The sequence below is a fragment of the Marmota marmota genome, unplaced genomic scaffold (genome assembly GCF_001458135.2).
Source record: "Marmota marmota marmota unplaced genomic scaffold, marMar, whole genome shotgun sequence".
Lineage (NCBI taxonomy): Eukaryota > Metazoa > Chordata > Mammalia > Rodentia > Sciuridae > Marmota > Marmota marmota.
Window position 1 is genome coordinate 13,971,909 of NW_025999982.1, and position 18,394 is coordinate 13,990,302.

At 41.6% G+C, this 18,394-nt stretch overlaps 1 protein-coding gene across 6 annotated transcripts in view; it reads right to left on the minus strand.

Moving 5' to 3' along the window:
• Window positions 1-9,659: 9,659 nt before the first annotated feature.
• Adgrf5 (adhesion G protein-coupled receptor F5) overlaps window positions 9,660-18,394 on the minus strand; it is an 89,952-nt gene continuing 81,217 nt past the window's right edge. For 5 of the 6 annotated variants that reach the window (XM_048805435.1, XM_015487831.2, XM_015487834.2 and 2 more), the window contains 5 exons: window positions 15,335-16,729; window positions 14,043-14,084; window positions 13,895-13,954; window positions 13,008-13,092; window positions 9,660-11,166 (listed from right to left, as the gene is read on the minus strand). In XM_048805435.1, the coding sequence (XP_048661392.1) occupies window positions 11,087-11,166; window positions 13,008-13,092; window positions 13,895-13,954; window positions 14,043-14,084; window positions 15,335-16,729 (1,662 nt within the window). In that variant the 3' untranslated portion in view covers window positions 9,660-11,086. Of the gene's footprint in view, window positions 11,167-11,812; window positions 11,880-13,007; window positions 13,093-13,894; window positions 13,955-14,042; window positions 14,085-15,334; window positions 16,730-18,394 lie in introns of all 6 variants that reach the window. The other variant, XM_048805434.1, reaches the window with a different exon arrangement.

Sequence of the window (18,394 nt, forward strand, 5' to 3'; positions counted from 1 at the left end):
GTTATGATAGTATAATTACTCTTTTTATGTCTTCTTGAAGGATTTCTTAGTGATAGAGCATTTGTCCAGCATGCATAAAGCTCTGGGTTTCATCCCCAGCAACACACACACACACACACACACACACACACACACACACACTGTGGGAAGCCCTAAAGAGAACAGCGCCTCATCAATCTTTTTCTTTCTCTAACTCTAAGAAAATTGTTTTAATAAATTCAGTAAATATATAGTTAATATTTTCTATGTGTCCAGCTTTGTATATATGTATGTGTATTGGGGGCTGAGGATGTTCTTTTTTAGATCTTTTTAAAAAATAAAAGTATAGTTTACATGCCTTTCATGTATAAAATCATCATATTAACAAACTGAAGGTATTAGGTAGGAGAGAACTTTAAATAATTTTTAGATATACTTTCCATAGTTCCTGAGGAGATAAAATCTAGTTGGGGCAAGAAAGTTCCAAGTTAGATCTAGTAAAAAGAAAAGCTGAGTTTCTCAACACCAATCAACAAAGAACTACCTTTAAAGCTTAATAAAAGATTTCAAGGAGCCTGAGAGGTCCAGGATTCAGGTTACCAGGCTTCCCAAGCATGGACTTTAAGATAATTCTGTTGAGTTTTAAATGTACTGGAAACAAATATGAAAAATTTAGAAGAATCTCTTTAATGCATAGGTGAGAAAACAGTATGTAGTGGGTGACAAAAGGAGCCCAAAGACAGTGACTCTCAAACTCCAGTTGCAACAATCTTCCCTGCAGCTCTGGGTAAATTACAGATGTCAGGGCCCTACCCCAGAGTGTCTAGTTTGGTTGGTCTGAGGTGGGGTCTAAGAATCTGTATTTCTAACAGGTTCCAGGAGCTGCTAATGCTGTTGACCTGCCCACCACACTCTGAGATTCACTGCTTGAACAGGTGGAAATGGGTCTAGAGGCCAGGTGTTCTGATTCAGGCTTGGTTGACCACCTAATAAGCTGTGCCATTTTTGTGAGAAATCACTCAAGCTCTTGTCCATCTTGGTTTGCCAATCTGTCAAGTGGAAATAAGAAGTGACTACCTCTGCCACTCCCAGGGTTGGATAGGAATACAATGAAAGCATCCCTGGTTGGGATTTGCTGGTCTAGTTGGATCAGCCAGTGGAATTGTCTATTAAGTGAGGGAGATCCCAGGACCAGACAGATTCTAGCCCAAGTTTTACCCCCAAAGCAAGTTCACAATGCCTGTTAGAGTTTTGTACTCATAGTTATTTTGGTAATTCTATATCATCCATGCAAAGATTATTTATAGCACCCTTTTATACTAATAATGAACCTTCTGGTATGATGTGACAGAGCAAGATTTGAAGTTTTGCCACAGATGTTTCTGACTTTTGATTAGGATCCTTCAAATGCTAACTAAGCGTTGGAGTGCATATTCCTCATCAGAGTCCTCTGAGTTCTGTTTAACCAGCTCCAGGGTGTGGATCACAGTTGCACTGTACACAGGGTAATGTCCACCTTGACTCATCGACAAGCAAATTACCATCCGCAACTTTGTTCTTGAGCCCCTCCCTTCTGGTGAATTATACCATCCATCTTATGGCTTGACAGAGTCTCAGGCACCCTATGTCCAGTTTTCATACTTGAGTAAACAGAAGAGATCCTAGAGAGAACAGCGCCTCATACAGGTCACAGAACCACTGTGACCATAGCAGAATCTATTATTTTTGCTTGGCTGCAGAAAAGCCTAATAAAATCAGTGGTTTGGAGGAGTGCTATGAAATATAGGATAATTTACATCAAGCAGTATGTAAAGATTTTTTTTGCTTGTTTTTCTTTATTCCAGATACCATTTAATTTCCAGGTAGTCACCTAACCATGGGTTTATGAACATTGCAAAACAACTTTCCTGTGTTAGTTTTAATACATTCATAATATGTGTTCCCCAAATCTCTAAGCAACATGAATCTTCAAAAGATGTATCATATTTATCCTATGGCTATGAGTACTATTTAGCAAGTTACACACAACCCTAGTAGGTGTGGGATGGGAGACAGCAGGGCCAGATGCTGGTGACCTCTGATGAGCACTTACGGGAAAGAAAATGACACAAAAGATTTGACATGGGTAGAGCAGCCCACGAAGGTGAGAGAGAGAGGGAGGGAGAGACATGGCCTCATCTGGGTTGTGGCTTCCCTCAGGGTCTAGACAAATCTAGGACAATTTGACCCATTTGTGGCTCTCCAGCCCCATGGAAATCAGCAGTAACATTTTAAGATTTTTATCTAGTCAAGAGAATAAAAGGAGAGTCTAAAAGAAGGATCACAAGAAGGGTCTGTGGACACAGTGGAAGGCAGGGGAGAGAGATAGCCCCAGGCAAAAATGGCGGACAGCAGACATATCCCTTTTATTTTTTAGGAGTAGAATCCCCAAGTTGAGTTGGTCAAATGTCTCCCCAGAATATAGCATGCATTCTCCTACTTCCTTTGCAAATAGGTGGGGCCATGTGACCAAGTTTGGCCAATGGAATGGAAACAGAAATGCTGCCTATCAACTTCCAGAAACATTTCTTACAAGAGTCTCAGCATATACCACCTCAGTCCCTTCCTCTGTCCTAATGACTGGTAGGGGTATGTGATGGCCAGAGTGGGAGCTGTCATCAGGGGCCATGAGGTGACTCTGGGAAAAGCAGATTTTATATATATATATATATATATATATATATATATATATATATATATATTTTTTTTTTTTTTTTCTTTGAACTCCTAAGAACTACATGGAGATATGATGTCTTAAAAGATTTAGGCTGCTTAGCTGCAGATATTTGCACTACAGAAGTAAACCTCTATTTTAAGTCACTGTTATTTTAAATCTTTATTACTCACAGAGAATGTAATCCTAACTGAGATGATGGTTTCTGCAGTTTACACATGACTCAGACTAAGCCAGTCACAGAGCCCTACATGGCCATATGTACACATACATACAGGGAAGCAAAGAGTCATTCTTCCTTATTCATCTCTGTCTATGGATCCATAGGCCTCTGGGATGTCTTTCCTCATAGATCTGTCTTGGAATGAAATAAAGAGACAAAGGGAGACAAACCCACAAAAGAAAGAGCAGGAACACTAAGCACCCTACTTGAGCCCCTGAATCCAGCTGTACCTGAAGGTACACCCATCTAGCCCAATTTAGCATCTTCCCCAGTTATAGGAGCTAGTAAGTATCCATTTTTGCTTAAACTCATTTTAGATATGGTTTTGTTGCCTGCAACCAAGGAAACCTTAACCAACACCACAGCTACCCACACAATTCGTCATCTGTGAAGACAGGAAAGAATGAAATTAGTGTGAGGATTAAAAGAAATTGTGTAATATGTAAACTCTCCAAAGCTGACAGATGCAGATAGGGGAAGCTAACCAGGCTCACTCTGTTGTTCTGTGACTTATTCTCTCATTCTGGCTTCGTAATGAGCATACTTTAAACTCAAACCTCAGTCAAGTCATTCTTTAGGATGTCAGGCAACTTCGGGATTATTTTCAAAGACTCTTAACCAGGAATTAGGTGCACAAATGTGAACAGTATATGTATTTTGATTCTGAGGAGATAATTTGTCTAAATATGGGGTTTTTTTGCGTGTATATATTTTATTTATATATGCACAGTTTTTAAATATATACACAGAATGATACAAAGCAATCATAACCAACTTTATTTAGCAAAAAAAATATGTGCCAGTTATTATTCTATAAGCTTTATAAGAATTTCCTAGCAATCTGTAAAGCTTGTACTGTAATTATCCCCTTTTACATTGTGGAAATTGAGTCACAAGAGAATCACTTTACCAAGGTCTCAAACTAAGAAGAGATGGACCCACTATTGGGAAGCACACAATCTCCAGAGCCCATGTTCTTAACCATCCTAATATATTCACTAAACGGCCTGTCAATCAATGCTGAAGAGCTACATCTCCCCATGCAAGGTGAAGCAAAGAATTCAGATGATTCAAGTTTCAAATCTGCTGCTGATTTAGTTTGCATATCACAAGGAAAATCATGACTTAGTCAAACTAATCAAGACAGATGTCTTAATTCTCCACTTGATGTGTTTAAATGCAGCTTCAACATCACACTTCATTTCTGGGAAATGATATTTTTCTCCTCTGTGACATCCAATACTCTAGAATACTTGATAGATCTGTGATAAGAATAAAAATAATGTAACTGGTGGTTGGAACCTCAGGGGAAAATCATCTAAATGAAGACTAAAAATTAAAATGACAAATAGAGTCAAAGTGATCATTTGGGGAGTTGACTAGGTGGCTAATTTGAGATCTACTTTTAATAAAGGAACACAGCAAGAATCCTTGGTTGTTTGTCAGAGACTAATAAAGGAAGCAGGCAGATTGTAAAGTTTGCCCAAAACACAGCTCACCTGCCTCTCTGAGAAATGACAAGTGAGATTAACCTTAGAAAAGCCTTAACTCCTCCTCCTGTTCTGCCTTCATAGTTCTCCCTGTCTCATTTTGTGGTCTGGAGACTCTTCCCTCTGTGGAAGCTACTTTTGACAAAGTAAAAGCATCAGGTTGCATGGAGAAGCCATAGAGTGAGGTGGTAAGACACGCATACTCCATTATCACTTCTAGATTCTGAACATTTCTGTGCTTACCTTTTTTTTTTTTCCACTTGTAATGTGTGGCTGTAGGATTTAAAGGATATTTCACACATAAAAATCTTTAAAAAGCACTGGGTACATAGTAAAAGCTCAATAAATGTTAGTTAACATTTGTTGTTAACCACTGTTATCAATCATTTTTTTTTTTAGAGAAAATTTAAGTTGCCGTGTACCACTTATACCCAGAGGTATTTGCATATTAAGGTTTGATTCTTTTTGAAATTTTGTGTTCTGTTAAAGGAATCCCAAGGCACATGACATTCTCCCACTCTGGGAAGATATCTGCCTCATTACATAAGGTCAGCTAGTGGCCTCTGCTCCAAGGACCAGCCCTCTCAGCAGCTGGCCATATTTATTTCTCTTGGACCTTCTCAGATGGCACTTTGGCAATTCATGCCCAGAGGCTGCACTAGAAACTTACCGTCTGGCCTCAGCTGCAGGCTGGGCTGTCATACAACCCTGGACAGCTGCAGATTCAACATGGATTGCCTGTGAAAATCCTTTCCAACCATGGAATTCAATGGACAAATTAGAAAAGGGAATAGAATCATTCAAGTCAATGTTTTTGTGGCTGCATGATGGAAAAAGTCTTTAGGTCCTATGAACCATGGAAGTTACCCACTTTCCTTCCTCAGACTCTTCTGGCAGCCCATTTAGTATGATGGGACCAGGATTAGGTTATTTCTGGGGACACTTTTAGCTTTGCTGTTGGTTCCATAAATCAGAGAGTGGAGAAGGAGGAAAGAGCACGAGGGAGGTATTCCACCTAGCATTCCTCAGAAATGTATTCCAGCCTGAAAATTCAGTGTGGACAATGAAAGTACATGACTGGAATGTCCCCTATTTGTTTCTGATTTCCTTTTCCTCTGCAAGAATCATAACATAAAAGTGTTAGGAGATGGAGAGTGAGAATTACTTTTTGGATTTCACTACCCAATAAGTCCTGACCGTTTATCTTGTTCAGATGATCCAAGTAACTTAATTGTATGTTGCCCACAGCATATAGCATTCCCAGACCGGACTTCTGCTTCTTCAATGTTCTTTCTACCTGAGCATGGACCACAGAGGAGGCGCCTCCACTATTGTCCACCAGGTGGCGATAAAGCCTCAAGAGAAGCAGGCTGGTTGTTGGGCTGCCCAGTGATAGAGCCAGCTGTCACTCATTAGCCCAGCTGGAGATTCCTGTCAAGACTATTTCAACCAAGATAGCTAGGAGAGAGCTCCTGGGGGCATGGGAAAATGTTCCCAGTTCCAGGAAAACAAACAAACAAACAAAAACAAAAACAAAACAAAACACAGCAAATGGATGCACAGTTTTCCTCAATTAATCAAAATCAAACATCTCTTTCCACAGCCAAGGTCAGGTTGGCAGGATGTAGAACAGAGGATGGTACTAAGAGGGCAGGGCCAAAAGTCATTCTTGGATTTTGTTGCTTAATGCCATCAGTGGGGTGTAACAGCTATCTTCCCAAGACTTGTCCAATCAGTTCCTGTTGCCTTTCAGGCTGAGAATAAGCCCCACCCCACTTTTTCTGGGTTGTATTTAGTCTTTAATGGTTACCAGCATACTTTGCTTGGCTCTGCGTTAAAGAATAAAACCCCTGGGGTATGAACAGGCTCACATATCACCTACTCATGTTCCATTTGTGCAGAGGGACCTGTCATGGACACTCTTTCTTTTCAAAGTTTATAGGTAAAAGGGAAAGAAGGGTGGTCTATAATCTCACTTGAAAGTAGACAGGATGACGGTATCTCAATCATGGGACACAACAACCAAAATCCCCCTGCCCACTCCCAACATCTAGAAACGGTATTTGGAAATTGAGAACAGGTGTCTGGTCCAGGGTGGGCTTCCATCATTGGAACTTCATATTCACTGCAAGTGGGAAGCTTTGGTAACTTGGTTCCTGCCTCGAATGTGCTAGAGGATGCTCATCTATTGAAGACATGAAGGCTGTATTTTCAGCTGCCAAGAAAAACTCCCACCAAGCCATGCATAAATGTTGAAAGAGACATCTGTTTGTTTCCCAGATGATTAGGTTCTGCAAGCTTTACTGCAAAGACCCTGTTTAAATCCTCAATGAGGTGATGGATCATCACATGCTGGCTCTGAGGGTGGATGGTGTGAGAAAAGACATCAGCCCTGCTGTCCAGTTGAGCTCATCCCAAGCCTGGAAAATGGACAAGATCATTTACTATTTGGGGAATGGGATCAAATTCTGGTTGATGTGGGGAAGCCTGAAACAGCAGCAGCAGCTGTACAAAAAAAAAAAAAAGCAGCCTATTTGTACAAAGAAAGCTTGAGATCTCATTTGATATTTTATTGTTAAAAACACAGAAAGGAAGCAGCCATTTGCTGGCATACCACTAAGACATGATTTTAAAATCCCAATTCATAATTTTAGAAACCTATGACATCTGACTTTAAAGTCAACAACTTTGAAAAGGTAAGATGCTCTTTCTGTTGTGTTTCAGAGAATACATAAGATAGGTATGTCCACCCTAAACTCCTTCTTTATTCTGGACATTTGGAGAACCAGACTTTTAATGGCCTGAACCACTGGCTTTATCTTCAGGATGCAGAGACGCCATTTGACATCATCCTTATATGCCACAAATGAAATGCGTTCCACCTGCGTGGCATCTCTAGAACCACACTTCCCTTTGTCTTCCTATATGATGTGACTTCTGCTCCACTCACCTGAGAGGTACTCCCCACACCTCCCACCTGCCCTTGCTGGCTGCTCTAATTTTTCTCATCTCTTTGTAACTTTTCTTCTGAAAACTGCCAACGGGGCCTCTCTGAAGTTCTCCACACAAAAGGATTAGACTTCCCACAGTGTTTCTTCATTTCTGGCCTTAGCAACCTACATGCCGAAAACCCCATGGAACATCTATTTACCTCTTTCTTGAAATCAACAATAGGAAATGGGAAGGAAGATGGCAGACATGTGACTCACTGGAGAAATTATTTATGCTGGACTGAGAACATTCCCAGGAAGCATGGCTGTAGTTTATATTAATTGTTCATTGGTGAATGCTTGGACTTTACAATCTCTAAAATGTTAGCCCAGATCTCTTTGCAAGAAACTGCCTTAATGGAAGTTCACTTCAGTTATGGTTTAGATGTTAGGTGTCCCCCGAAAGCTCATGTGGGAGACAGTGCAAGAAAGTTTGGAAGTGAGATGATTAGGTTATAAGAATCTGAACCTAAGCAGTGCATGAATCCCCTAATAGGGATTAACTGGGTGGTAACTGTAGGCAGGTGGGGAGTGGCTGGAGGAGGCGGCTCCTGGGGGTTGTGCCTTTGGGGTACATATTTTATTCCTGTTGAGTGGAGTCTCTGTTGCTGCTTTTTGGTGGCCACGTCCCAACCTGCTTTCTTCTGCCACACCATTCTACCATGACATTCTGCTTCTCCTCAAGCCTCAAGGAATAAAGCCTGCTATCTATGAACTAAGACCTCTGAAATCTATGAACCCCCAAATAAACTTTTCCTCCTTAAAATTATTTTCAGGTTTTTTGGTTAAAGCAACAACAACAAAAATGATTAAAACAACTTCATTCAAGAAAGTTTTGGCCCTTGAATTTGACTTACACACTGAGAGATATCAGGAATAGGAAATCACAGGGCACTCTATAAGGTGACCACAGGGCTCGGCTCACCTGACACCAATATCAATATTGACAATATCAGCATTTATGTGCCTCCTTCTCTGTTGCTACTAGCCTCTTGTCCTTTCTGCTTGGAAACCAAGCAACCTCAAGGCCAAGAAGGCTCTGGCTTTCATCAGATTCACTGATCCATGGGCCGTTTTCTTCTGTGATTTTTGAATTCTATGCTTATTTTAGGGTATTCTTGGGAAAGGCTAGGGTTGATCTATGTATATTGTAGTGGTCAGAAAACCAGAAAAAGTTTCTTCAGTACCTCATTCTCATTGCTCTTCTGGAACTTGGATCCAGTGCTGTGGTCAAATGGTGGAGGTGCATGCCAGCCTGTGTGTGAGTGCAAGTGAGTGTGTGTGTGTGTGTGTGTATACCGGTGCATGTGTGGGCACATGTGTGCAGGGATGGGTGTGTTGGAAACAAAAGAACGTGCCTCTGCTAACGACTGTAGGCAGAGGGCCAGATCTACACCTGAGGGAATTCCATGGAAAGTTCCTGCCATTATGGAGGTTCCCTTCACAAGGTCAAGCACAGTGATTCCTAAGGGATCTCTACCAAAGCCCATGGAAGTTCAGTGTTTCTTGTTCCCTTGTTGTTTTGAACATGACAGCCACAGCCTCCTCTCAGGGCTGTGGTTCCCCTGATGCCACACTTGCCCAGCTAGCATTGTACTCTAGATGGTCTCAACTCTCCTTGACATTAACTTCAGGAACCAAATCAATAGAGGCTGTTCTTTCTCGATACATCTAATTCTAATTCAATGGGCCCTGCACCTGAACCTTTGCTTCTGTCTTCTCAGTGCTGAGCTCTACACCAAGGCTGATCATTGCCTGGAGAATGTGGCCTGAATTCTAATAACCATTTTAACCTAATAACCATTTCCTTTAGGGAATTTAAATACTATACCACTCAGTTAAGGCAGGGATGTGACAATTCTGGGGCAAACATGGGAAAAGATGTCTATGGCATTTGTAAATATGTAGAAATTGAGTTCATTGACTTTAACCATTATTTAGGACCCTATTCTTCTGTTCTGTGAATAAGAGAGAGGCAGAGGTAAAATTAAAAAATTAAAAGTAATAGGAAGAGATTTTAAAGGGTGAAACTATTAATGTAAAACTCTTTCAAGCCTTATTAAAAATAAAAAGGTGGTGGTGGGGGTTGTTGACTCTCAGGCTCTCTTGGTCCATCTTCCTGACAATAGTGCCCCATTTCTGTTCCCAGTCCTTATGAAGACTTCACTACCCACTGTCCTGAGTAGCCCCATGTTCCTCTTCTACTCCCTTTGGGATCAGAGTTGGATCTGGAATATTTGGGCTAATATATCTACAGTCCACGGTGAACTCTAATATGGATACAGTTTAATAAATATTTGTGTTTTGATGAAATTCACACATACAGACAACATACACACAAATAATTCATGAACAATCAAATCCTTGGAAAAAGTTTTGCCATTTGCTCATCAAGGTAAAGTGTCATTAAGAACACAAAATAGCCCTCTGTAAATTTTTTCTCTGGAAGCTTTCCAAGTGGTTGTAATAAGTACAAGCTGAACCATAAAAAAAACTCTTAATGTATATTGGTCTGGGAACTGAAAGAAATACTACACAAAAAATTATACAGCACACCAAGGGCCATCAAATGCTTAGTAAGAACAATAATAGTAATGTACAATGCCAGAAGAATATTAAAATCTATTCTACAATGCACAGAGAAGAAGTACCTGGTTAAAGCTGTTACAAATAAGACAGTTGGACTCCATTTTCAGTGCAATATGTCACATTTGTCAATGGTTGGGTATAAAAATATAGGTTTTTTTTTTGTTTTTAAAATGTATGCTAAAATGAAACAAAAGACTTTTTTCAATAAACTTAAAACTTTAGTCAGCAGTGGGATCTACTTGGATCTGACGAGGACCTGCAGTCATACTTTCTCTGCATGTTCATTCCTTAGGTTTGACCTTGACACACAAAGGAATCCACCCATGTCTATTTTAGGAGAATCATGTCCCCCTAGGTACATTGCTTGTAAATATCATTATCCACTTGAAAGCATCCCAATGATGTGATTTCTTATTTTTCCACTGTCTTTTTCCCCACTTCGTAACTAGGAAAATATCAGGAAGATATCAAGCTCATTCCCCTCATCTTACTTTCAGTGTCCATTTTGAGTCTTTTTTTTAACCTCTCAGTGTTGAAATATCTGAGTAATTACATTAGATCATTACTATGAAAATCTTAAAATATGGTCCTTAATGTTGTTTTTTTCCCTTCTCCTTCTTTTTTCTTTTTCTTTCTCCTTCCTTCCTCTCTCCCTCCCTCCTTCCTTCCCTTCCTTCCTCCCTCCCTCCCTTTCTTCCTTCCTTCCTAGAATTTGATGAAGTATTTCCTTGGTACTAGCTTCCTTCCTATTATTTCAGTCAAAGCTTATCTTTGTAGCCAATAGCAAAAAGTGAAAATGTCTCTACAAAATTCTATTTTACAATATAGACAGAGAAGTTGGGCCTGAGGGATTTGAGTTTCACTTAAATACTATACACACCTGACATCACACAAGGGATGGGGGTGGGGAGCAAAAATAAACATAACCATTACTTTTATCTGTCTTTACAAAAGAAAGGTTCTTTTCTAGTGGAAAAGACTCTTCAGCATCTGCTCCCAGAAGCCTGCAGAGAGAACACTTCACCCATAGCTTTAAAAGGGTCTCTTGCTCAGATCACGTCCACCAGTTCCAAGAGGTCGTGTGGGTTGGATTTTTCTGTTCTTAGTTGAGCAATGAATAAGCACTGGATGAGTTTTCCAGGGAGGAGCTGGTTGTTTCTGGGGTGGAGACATTGTACGTTCCTGGAAAACAGAGTTGTTGCTCAGCCTCACAGATAAGCCTTCATCAACTCTGGGGTGTGACCATCTCCTAATGGACCGAGGGGAGCTCTAATCCAGGAGCTGGGTAAGCTCAGCCATGCCTGGAAACCAACCCATGCCTGCCCTCCTCCCCAGCCCAGGAGTGCCAATCAACACACGCAGAAGAGCTGCCATTCTCAAGCATGCATGGCAGCCGACAAGCACTAACTACTTCACAACACACCAGCAGCCAGATTTCTACAAAGGAGAGGACAGGGAGATCTCAACGTGGGCAGCCTCTCCACATGCCGCCACATGCACGGGCCTGGGGACATTTGCATGAGGGAGCCTCCCTGGTCCCCTTGATTATGGTGACTTGGGGAAGCTCTTGGAAGGAACCAGGAGGCTGAGCTAAAGGTGAAGGTTTGTAAAGGGAGGGAAAAGGAAAGAAAGGGGATATTATAAGGGAAGAAAAAGCAAGACCCAGAAGAAACAGAAACCAGGGCCAACAAAAGTGTCGAGAACCAGCATCAGGGAGGGCAGCACTGGAGCAGCGGCACAGCCTCGAGTGGGCAGATGGAGGGCACTGTGCTGAGGAAGAGTGGGGAGTGTGTGTTGGGCAAAGGAAGGGTCAGAGTGTCCACCCTACCATCAGTTTCGTGAACTGCCACTGCTAACAAGGTTTCCGTCTTTGCCTGGGGGGACCTTTGGGGCTGCTGACAACATAAACCAAAGTTACAGTGATTATGCACCCTCCAAATGGGACAAAGTGGAGCTGATGACCCTTGAGAGACTATCCAGTGGCAATGATCAGAATATCAAGGCCTCATTCTCCAAGAACAGAGCCCACACCCAGTGTTTATCTGACTGATTCAGAAACAAAAAATCCATTTCACTGGCCTTACATAGTGCATCACATTCTGACCGGATGGAATAATTTAATAGAGTTTTCATTATTTTCTCTTTAATGCCAATGGTTAACACACTCCCTGAAAGCTCCATCATTTCCCAACAGGTCAAATTAGTGCCTTTCAAAATGAAAAGGTCTGTCAGTTTCATGAGTAATTCATCAAATCGAAGCTGAAAACACTAAGTCCTCTGGAGGTTCGGCAATGATAGGCATAGTCAAAATATACTTTTACACGAAAAGCTTGGTTTGGGAATCTTGAGACACTTGTGAACTCTGCATTGGTAAGATCTATTCAGTTCAAAAAAGCTGGCAGGAATTTTGGTGCTTATTTTCCTGTTGGGGACATTGGCATGGTATTTAATTGACCAGAATAGCTGAGACCATTGCTCCAAGTCTTTAATACTATTTATTTCATACCTCCAAGTTGGAAATTTTAACTGTATTTCTAATAGAATAGCTGACTTAGATAGTCCCTCACAGATATGCACAGTTTCATAAGTGTCGATGTATAAGACAAGCATATTCTATAAGGGGAAAAACAAACCCTAGAATGGAATCCTATAGTCAGATTTTGCAAGTATAATCTTTGCTGCACCACAGCACAAGACCAGGACTATCCACTTTGACAAGAGCATCCAATTACAGGTCCCACTTTGTGCCAATGATTTGCTGGACAGCCCTCTGAGCCTAGTCAAGATTTTCTTAATATTATTCTTCATGAGTTATTATTTGTTATTATTATTAAAGAGAGTTGCTCTTTGTACCAACCTCCTCATGACTGGTGAAAATGTAAGCAAGTTGCTACATTTAACTTCTATCTTAGATGAGGTTATTTCAGGTAATGTCATGAAGTGTAGGGTGGAATAATAGGGGGTTCCCCATCAGAGCAAATTTTTTCTGATCAACCAGGGAACACCCAGAAGTCACTACATACCTGTTTTACCAAAAAGGTTGTTAAATCTTCTTGATATTGGAGAACTCATAGAAAACACAGGTGTAGATGAACCTATGGATGTTGACTACGAGAGAAGAAAAAGACAATCACAAAGCAAATTTATTAGACCAGGACTACTTGACCTCTTGGGGGACTGCTTTGCTGCCCCATAGCTGTTCAATTTCCTGCATTTTTAGTTCCACCTCCTTGGACCACATGGAGACAATGGAATTTTATCATCAGTATTAAAAAAATACAGATGATTTGAATCATATTCTTCCTCCATCCTTCCTTTCCTTCCTTCCTTCACTCCCTTCCTTCCTCCCTCTTTTCTTTCTTTCTCTCTCTCTCTCTCTCTCTCTTTCTTTTTCTGCTGGTGATCAAATCTAGGCCCTCCTGCCTACTAAATATGCACTCTACCACCAGACTATACCCCACCTAAAAAATGTTTTGTTGTTTGGTAGGATTTTCTATCTTCTGATAAGTGCATGTAGTCAAATGTATTCAAGGACAACACTAATATTTCAAAATGAACTATAGAAAATTCTGTCCATTATTATTCCTCAAATTGTTTTCTCTAATGCTTTGAATTCCCCCTAGAAAACTGCTTTGCATTGAAAGTTTGATTTTGATCTTAAGTTTATCTCATCTGTCATTAAACGCTGACTTAAAGATGCGAAGAAGCATCTTTGTGGTAGTGGCATGGCTGTGTTCGATAGGCAGAATGTGGTGAAATGCAAAAAGCAACTAGTTATGGAGGCAAAGGGGTTTGCATTTAGCTCCATTGACCAAAATCACAAGGTAGAGATTCTGTACTCTCCACTTCATCCTTACCAGTTGGAGTACGTGAGGATACAGAGTGGAAAGTCTCCAGGGTGAGGGCTTACCTTTGAGTGCTGAGAAGACCACCTTGACAATGAAAACTTGTTCAGCAAAGATTCCTGTACCTGCATTGTTGAAAAGAAGCCCAGTCAGCTCAACATGCCACCAGTACTTTAGACTTCTCTATGAGGTGAAAACTGTCATTGATCCTACCTTCTGATCCCAGAGGCATCCAAAGAGTAAAATGAATAATCCCTGGGGAAAGAATTAAGAGAAGTAAATTTTAATCATATTCTATTGTCCAGTGAAACAAGAAGTCGTATTAACCTAGTGCTAACTGCGGTACTTCTTTCCCCATCTGTGTTTGTAGAATTAATCTAGGACATGACAATGTTAAAAGGGATTTTATTGGTGCACACTAAGGTACCCTTCATGTTGTGATACTGGGAGAATATTTTCTATTTTCTGTAATTGTGAACTAAATATCCTGCTAGTTATGCTATTAAATAAAGCCCTGTGTCTATATTACTCACCTAACCTTCCGGGCTGTGATGATAATCTGGGGCATGAGGAAAGATCATTAGCTTCTTCTAACAGAGGGATACCTTGAAGGTCACTGGATAAGAACCTATGACTCAGAGCCACAGGCGCAGGAGCAGAAGTTAGGTTCCTATGGTCATGTCACAGGCATCTGGGAGCAACCTCTCAACTTCACCTCTTCCCCTCACCAGCTCTTAGGGACCTGCATCCTTTGGGCAGGTATTTCCTTATCTTTAACCCCCCGCACCCCACTTATTGGGAGAAGCAGAATTAATCCCTCCCTTCCCCATGCACCAAAGGGGCTTGTTTATACTTCTTTCGGAGCTCTTCTAACACACTGTTACTAATAGGTGCTACAGGAGAGTGGAGATGTCTTTCCATTTTAATATAATCAAGCAGATTGTGTAGCACGCCTAGGGCATTCATTGCCTCATTCTTCAACAAAATATTTTCAGAGAAATTATGTGATACGTAGCACTGATTTCATTCAAATGGCTTTTGAGAGCCTACCGTGGGCCAACTTCTTTATTAGGTACAAGGAATTTTGTGATGAACAAGGAAGATGTGCACAGAGTTCACTGATGTTTCCAGAGACTAACTGGAGACATGACTTGGCTTAATTATTTTCACTTAAGAGATAATAGACTGCACCAAAGTAATCTTGGACAAATAGCAACATCCAGTTTATGGAAGTGACTTCCCTCCTGCTTGCATTATCAGGGCATTTGGAAGAGACTGGCACATGCAACCAAGTTATGATGCAGGTGATAAGAGGTACAAGGTTCCATGGGAGCAAAGGAAGGTGTCCTTTTCTATCTCATTGAGTTTTTATATTACTGCTACTTAGGGCTAAGCATTTCTCTGCATTAAAATCCTTCCCCATTCCTACTCCTGTTTATGTTTCTATCATTAGTTTGTCCCACAGGAACAGAAATTTCCCGAGAGCCCTGCACAGCAGAACTTACCTGGAAGGCATTGAGGAGGGTAAATATGATATGGAAGACGGCATTGCTCCCCTGGAACACAGTGGCAAGACCAAAACCCCAAGTGAGCCCTAAGAGTGGCGTGAGGACACCAATGCTCTTGCTGATCTGGAACAGGCTGCTCCTCTCCTGTTTGCTTGGCTTGTCTCCAATGGAAGGCCTCAGGATCTTGGTGATGACCACAACTGTGATGGTCACGTTCACCACCACAATGATCAGTGCTGGGATTACAAAGGCCAGCAGGGCCTTGGTGTCGTCCCAGTTGAGCCAACAGGCATTCTTCCTCGTATAGACTTCCTGCGGCTGGGTAGCCCCCACGGTGATGACTGAGATGACCAGGGGGCAGCCATAGCCTAGAGAAAAGGCAATAGCCTTCTGAATGGACTTGCTGGCATCATGCAGAATGAAAACTAGGCGATAGAAGAGCATGAGGCCTAGTGTCAGCATCCAGAAGAAGACGCTGAGGTAGAAGAAGTGGATAAAGAAGGTGGCAGCCACACAGGCCGTCTCGCTGAGTGGGTAGTGATGGTCGTGGATGGCAGCAGCCACAATAAACCAGGTGTCAGCAATGAGTAGGGAGGTGGCGATGTTCACTATGCAGGTGTGGCGCATGTAGGAAGTCCGGTTCTTGGTCACCGATTTCCACACCATAGCTTCCACAACCAGACAGGCCGCTAAGCTCAAGATGGAAAAGCCCAGCCCAATGTAAGAGATGATATCTAGTAGTATTTTCAGGAGAGAACCAGGGTCTGGGGAGTCAGGGGACATGAGGATGGAGAACGATGTCAGGTGGTCACAGGTACAGGACACACTGTCCCCTTTGACTTCTTTCACCCGGCACCCACTGCTATCCCACCCGCCAGTGGAGTTGGCGAGACTGAAGTTCCAGAAGACACACTGGGGACTCCCTCCTGAGCGATGGTTGCTTTTAAAAGTCATGGAAATCCTGAATGGCTTGGTTAGATTGTGGCTGAGGGTGGTTGTCATCACCAAGCTGTTTGCAAAATTTTTTTTCTGAATATCCTGAGCAAGGATAGCATGGAGTGTTGGGAAAGCCACCGTGACAATAGATGAATCCGGCTGCAAGTGTCCCAGCTGGCACTCATCAATGGCCACGTTGCCCCAGAGGTCAGAGTCTGCAAAAATAAAATTCTGTTGGTAGATATTCATCTGGCCAGATTTTATCACCATGCTCTTCATCTGCACATTGGGGTGGGAGAGGAACGATGGGGTGTTATCTCCAGATTGTAAGGCTTGGGAAAACCTTTCCACTGAGTACAGTAGCTGGGAGCTCTGGTTGGTCTTCTGCTGCTGTAAAACCTTCCAGGTGCTCAAGACAGACTTACTGAGGATGATGTTCACAGTAAACAGCACATCCTGTAAGGGACACATGTGGAGTCAAACCAAGGAAATTCTTATAAACATGAAAGTTACAAACATGACATCTCCCTGGAAATTGGTTGAGTGGGTACAAATAAGAGAGAAAGAGAAGAGAAAAATGAGACATTGCAGGCAGAGAGGATCAGCGACCTGCCTTCTGATGACAGAGGTGAGGTGGTTAGGAGACTGTGGGACTTTGCCAACCATTTAGATATAGTGACTGTGAAAGCCACCTTCCCACCACTTACAAAGGCCCATTCAGCAGACTGACAGAGGTATTTATTGTTTGGTTTGGTTTTATATTATCTGAAGCCTGTAAAGATATTTTGGTGGGTGGCATGTCCCCAGCAAAAGAAAGTATCTGAGGACCCCCTCAAACCCTAAGCATCAAATGAGCTCTGAGGGTGTTGTCAAAAGCATCTTTGTTTTCTGTAAACAATTTGGTTTTTCTCTCATAAACTTGGGCTTGTCATTTTTCATCCATTCTCCCCTAAAAAAAAAAAGTAATTTCTCTTCTTCTCTTGCCTCATCTGTCCTCTGGAAGTCTGAGCCCCATAGTGGGGTGAAGAGTGGCCTCCAAAAATACTATAATACCTAAACACTGTGAAGGGCTAAGGATTATTTGCTCTTATTTGGGCAAATTAGGGCAAATAGTCTTTGTAGATGTAATTAAGTGAATATCCATCCCACATTTCCTGAGTGGGCCTGACTCCAATGCCAAGAGACAGAAAGGAAGTAGACTAATGGAGAAGGGGGGAAGGCACATGAAGCAGACTGAGACACATGTGAGCCAAAAAAAAAAAAAAACAAAAAACAGAAGCTGGAGGAGGCAAGGGAGGTTCTATTCCAGACCCATGGAGGGAGCCTGGCCTTGGGGACATTTTGATCTCAGACTTCTAGCTTCCAGAACTGTGACAGAATACATTTTTGTCATTGTAAGCTACTCAGTTTGTGGTAATTTATTACAGTAGCCCCAGAAAATTTATATAACTTGGACCTTGTTACCTAGTTTCTTGGAAGTTGGCCTTTTGTTGGTTTGGCCATTAAGAGGCATTGGCAGGTGATGGGCAGATGGGGGAAGAGAGGAGGAGAAAGTTTTTATTCCCCCATTTACCCTCCAACACCGCTGCTACTCAGCACATCTTTGGTAATAGCTATGGCCTTACAGGACTTTAGGTCCTGCTAAGAGGTCTCTCCTCTCTACTTTCTCTTCTTTCCCTGGGAGTATAAATGTTTTATAAATGTTGCTGGTCTCTGAATGCCTCACCACCTATTGACTGATTGGTTGATTGACGGATAAGTTGATTGAATTTACTTTGGCTTATTGCTGTGTTTCTTCATTAAAGTCTCTTCATTTGAACTCTTGTGAGTGAACTCTCTTTTCTCCCCATATTTGGATTGTTTCAAAGTTCATGGTTAATGCTAGACCTCTGAATCCTTCCTTGTACATATTCTGAAAACCTTTAACTCCTAATTTTCCTGGAAAGCAGATAAGAATTCATACTATATGAGTAAAGAAACCAGAACAGAGATTCATAAGTAAATCTTCTTAAGGCCTCCAAATGAATACCAGAAATACTCTGTGATTCTTAAAAGCCATGGCTGGCAGAGCATGTCATGCAACTCTAATATTCAAGTCATTTCTCTGGAAGAGACAGAGAA